This window comes from Geospiza fortis, unplaced genomic scaffold (assembly GCF_000277835.1).
Source record: "Geospiza fortis unplaced genomic scaffold, GeoFor_1.0 scaffold381, whole genome shotgun sequence".
Lineage (NCBI taxonomy): Eukaryota > Metazoa > Chordata > Aves > Passeriformes > Thraupidae > Geospiza > Geospiza fortis.
The window spans coordinates 4,303,664-4,308,322 of NW_005054348.1; the positions used below are offsets into that span (position 1 = coordinate 4,303,664).

The window sequence follows — 4,659 nt, forward strand, 5'->3', positions numbered from 1 at the left end:
GGAGAGAAAGGAGCTGTGCTGTGCTCCCTTCACTACTTCAGTGTCAAACTTCTTTTTTTTTCCTGAAAAACTTTAGAAACATTCCTCTGTGACTTGGCTGGCATTTTGACTGCATTTTACCTACTGCTAAGTTTTCACATCTCTTACCCAGATTGTCTTAAGGCTACAAACAACCCAAACTATAATTTCACAAGCTATTGCACAATTAGACACAAACACACTATAACGAGCATCCTTGCACTACTTTGAGACTTTTTTCCCCCCTTTAATTAGGGAGAGGCTTTAATGTTACAAGCAGGTGGGGAACCAAATCTGAGTAAGCCAGTTTGCAGTAAAGGAAATAATCCTGCACAGGCTGAGCTGCAGTTGACAAACTTTTGCCTTTTAAAAATTGTCCTATATCTTCCTTAATTACTTTGCCTTGGTTGTAGTAACAGAAAAAGTGCAAGATGCTTTTTCAACAAGGAGAAATCTTAACTTTCCCCAACCCCATCCACTTCCAGTCAACAAAAGGAGACGATGAGGGGGAAGAGTCATCTGTAGATGTAGACTACACTTTGGTGGCTTTTGCTTGTTGGCTTCAAGAGCCAAAATTCAGGCATTTTGTACATACAAATATATATAAATATTTTTGCTTACTTATGGAATGTTTGTGCATGATAAGAACAACAGTTCCAAACGATGAGGGATGTTTAAGGCTAAGAAAATGAAATTCATTGCAAAGCTATAATTTTGTTTTCATTTTTCTCCTCTACAAAGGAGACTAAAGCATCTTCCCTGTAATAGTCAGCCACTGTGTAATCCCCCATCAACACCAATTCTAGGGAAAACTACTCAGGACCCAGTCCCTGAGGCAAAAAAGCTAGGATCTCATGATTTGAGCTCAAGTAATCCGCATAATTAACTGCATACATTGGTGAAAAATTAAATATTTCAAGGCCTCAGGCCTACAGCCATCCAAAAAAGAAAAGGCATTTTCTGTATGGGATGGCCTAGATCCAGGCCTTTAAGCATACACAGTTATGTAACAATTGGCCAAGGGCTCCAGATTTATCCCAGGGGCTTACAATGTACCTGGAGAGTGGTCTGCCTACTCCTCAGAAATGCCAGGTGGCTCCAAGGTGGTCTTGGAAACCATCCCATGTCTGCTGGGGGCAGGGGTATCCTGCACATAGCCCAGCATGGCATGGGAGTGTAAGGAAGGTGGACTCTTCATTTAAGCCATCCCATCGGTAAAGTTCCAGCCAAACTTTTCCTTACTGCCCCAGTTTCAACTACCATATAAATTTATGGGATATAATGAGCTAGTAGCTACACTTCCTGATCCAATATAGACTGGCATTGTCTGAAGCAGGGAACAATAAGAACACTCTGTGAAATTTCCTGAAAAAAAGAAAAATATAGGCTTATATTGCTGAACATTTATTTTTCATGCTTCAGGCTAGCTGCTGTCTCCCTTTGAATACTTACAAGACTGACAAGAACCAGCCATCAAACACAGTCTGAAGAGGGGTGGGCTCAGTTCTCTGCAGAGTCAAGAAATTCTGAATTCATCCTTGGGCTCCTGTGCAGCTTGGCATTGTCAAGGGCTAGAGTGGTACAAACCCACCCCTTTCTTTTGTGGTTAGGAGGCCTCAGTGCACAGTTTTGTCCTTTCTCCCACATTTCCTGGGTGGAGACCTTGTGGACTGAGCAGTGAAAAGGATGCTTAGGAATCCCGCTGCTGTTCATTGTGCAGCTGGCAGGCAGAGCAGGATGTGTGGGACAGGCCCCAGGCTGTCCAGAACCACCATGGAGTCAGCCATGGCCATCCCCTTCTCTCCTTGCAACCAGGTGAGATCTGCCTCTAAGTCTGTGCCAAACAGTAAGACTTTGGTGGAAACAGAAAGGTGTCTGTGCAAGGATACTCCATGGGCTAGTCATTCATTTACTAACCCCTGCTGGATTCTTCCTCTCTTATTATTTACATGTCACAAAATTATGAAATCTGAGGAGTTTCCAAATTTATGTTGGTTACCCTCTACTGCCTCTTGTCAGATAGATACATGTAACCTGGTAAGATTTACATGGATGAATCAATCATTCACTCCATTCCTCTTGAATCAACTCAAGCCATTCTTTGGGAGTAAAACTTTTCAGGCTTGGGTCCTCTAATCAAATGGTTTTCTGCCCTGTAAGTTAATGCAATTCTGTTTGTGTCCATCACTGCTAACCTTCAGAATACAGAGTTTTTTGATGATTGAGTTGTGGACTGAAATCAATAAAGTGTAGAGGGCAGGGTAGTAGTTCCCCTCAGTATTGATTCCCTCGTTTCAATCATACCTCTCTCTCAGCATTGTTTTCTGAAACTCCAGTGGCTTTCAGATTCCACAAGCACCAAAACACGGCCTTGACCACCAGCTCACGATGATGCTTGTCCTCTACAGTGTCACTCAGAACACAAGAACTCTTTGGGCTTGCTCTGTTTTAGCAAGGTTTAAGGATGGTTGCTGGACTTCTTTCCTTTTCTAAGACACAATGCTACGTTATTTTACTGAACACGTAATCTGCTTAATTACAACTACTGTGACAAGCCCTGAACTCTACCAAAAAGAATTCCTACAGAACACCCCACAGTGATAATGGGAAACACTTGGCTATTAGTGACTTTTTTTCCTGCCAACTGTGCGCCAAACAAAATTCTAAAGTGGACCAAAAAGGTCTTGATAGTTACCAAAATAAAAGCAAGAAATTATTGTTCTTAAAACTTTAACAGTCCATTACATTAGCTTTTTAAGCAACATTTAAGATACAGTTGAAATCAAGAAAAAATATAGTTGGTATATTTTGATTTCTCACCTGTACGCTGACCGTGGCAGTTAAGATGTGAGGCAGTATTACTTACTGGTTTACTCACTGTTAATTACAGTAATTAACAGTAATTAATACTTACAGTATTAATCACTGTTTGTGTAAAAAAATGTTTCATCATGGTGAAAAAAGAAAATCACTGTAATGTATTTGTCATTTTAAATTTACTAACGTACTTGGTTTCTCCTACTTTTCCTGTGTTCTAACTGGGATCAAATTGTCTTATGTTACATTAATAAAAATCAAAGGGAAAAAAACAAAACACAGAAAGAAGAAATCATGAGTGGTCCTCAGTTCCTGGCTGCCTGCCTGTGAAGGTGGTGTTTGTCCAGAGCCTGCTGCAGTGTCCCTGCTCCGCCTGTCCCAGCGGAGGACAGCAGCAGTGACGCCTCGTGGTACGGCAGCCGCGTTCACCCACAGCCCACGGGGCAGCTGCACGGGCTTGTCCCGGAATTTAGCAACTCCCAGGAAGGTGCAGAGTTTCCTGTAATGCCCATCTAGGACTGCTGAGCTGTGCCAGCTTCTGACAAGCTCTTGGCCCAAGAGGAACTTTACAAGATGACCCTGTTCAACAAATAGCATTGAGATGACGGCTAATTTGAGTCTGTTTTCGGTGTACAGATTCCCACAGGGCATTCACATACGCAATTTTATGTCAGCTTTTCCAGTGACACTTCCTGCATGAGATGTTTACATCCCACTGATACTAGGAACAAAGTTTGCACCTCTCTAGTGGCATCACTTGGCATTTTTGGATGACAGCACTGGTGGTGTCACAAGTTCCTTGCTTTGCCGCTCCAGGAGTGGTATCTTCTGCTTTTCCCTCCAGCCCCTGCCTATGCCGCCAAAGCAAAGCATCAATGGGTGGGTGAGGTGTCCTCCAAGCCCAGAAGCTCCTTTACAAGTCTTTCACCAAACTGTGCACGGCTGTACCTTGTCACATGGTAGGCCTCTGACATTTTGTAGAGGATGTAGGCATTATTTATAGCGATGCTGATGGCAAACCAGAACACTTGTTGCCAGGTCTTGTTTGGTTTGTGAGAAATGAAATACCTAAAAGCCAAGAAAGGAGGGAAAAACACTGTTCAGCTAAACAATTGCAGCTGGGATGCAAGAAATCACCCCAAAGATCCTGCAGTCCCAAAGGAGAAGCAGACATGGGACTTAACACCTGGTTCAAGTATTATTTAAAGAAATTTTGTACAATGTATTTGACAGACATTAACAGCAAATTTGCACAGTTTTGGATATTTCTGGTAGTATGTAAAAGAGCAGACCTCCTTGCTCTCAGAAGCAAACTTCAGCAATAATCTCACCTCTGTATCACTCCAAGTAAATAAGAGTACTGATAAATATTCCTTGAGCTCACCCATGACAAATATCCTTGTGATAGGAGATGTAGGTCTGAATCCCTTCAATTTGCAACTAAAAAAAAAGCCTCAGTCACATTACATTACAGTTTTGGGAAGCTTGCTGATGCTTCTCCTCAGGTTTATTGTGAGCAAAGGATGATTGCTGCTGCTGTCAACAGGAGGTGGGAGGATGTGGGGGAAGAGCGAGAGCGTACACTGCTGGTAGGTGGACCACAAGGCAGAACTAGAAAGGACTGACATCTTTATATTTAGGTTCTGACTAATTCTAGGACTGCCAGAATATTCTCTCTTCAGTTATAAGATTTCCCATTCTCCCATTTTCCTACTTTCATTTTTTTAGTAACCATTTAAATCTACTACCCCAGCTTTTTTCCACATTGATTTCCTCAGACCAGATTCCAACATCATTCTCCAGTGACCACCTCCTCCTCTATCA

General features: G+C 42.3%; 1 protein-coding gene across 1 annotated transcript in view; it reads right to left on the reverse strand.

Moving 5' to 3' along the window:
• Positions 1–6: 6 nt before the first annotated feature.
• PGBD5 (piggyBac transposable element derived 5) overlaps positions 7–4,659 on the reverse strand; it is a 37,366-nt gene continuing 32,713 nt past the window's right edge. The window contains exon 6 of the mRNA XM_005423211.2: positions 7–3,903. Within this exon, the coding sequence (XP_005423268.1) occupies positions 3,708–3,903 (196 nt within the window). The 3' untranslated portion in view covers positions 7–3,707. The remainder of the gene's footprint in view (positions 3,904–4,659) is intronic.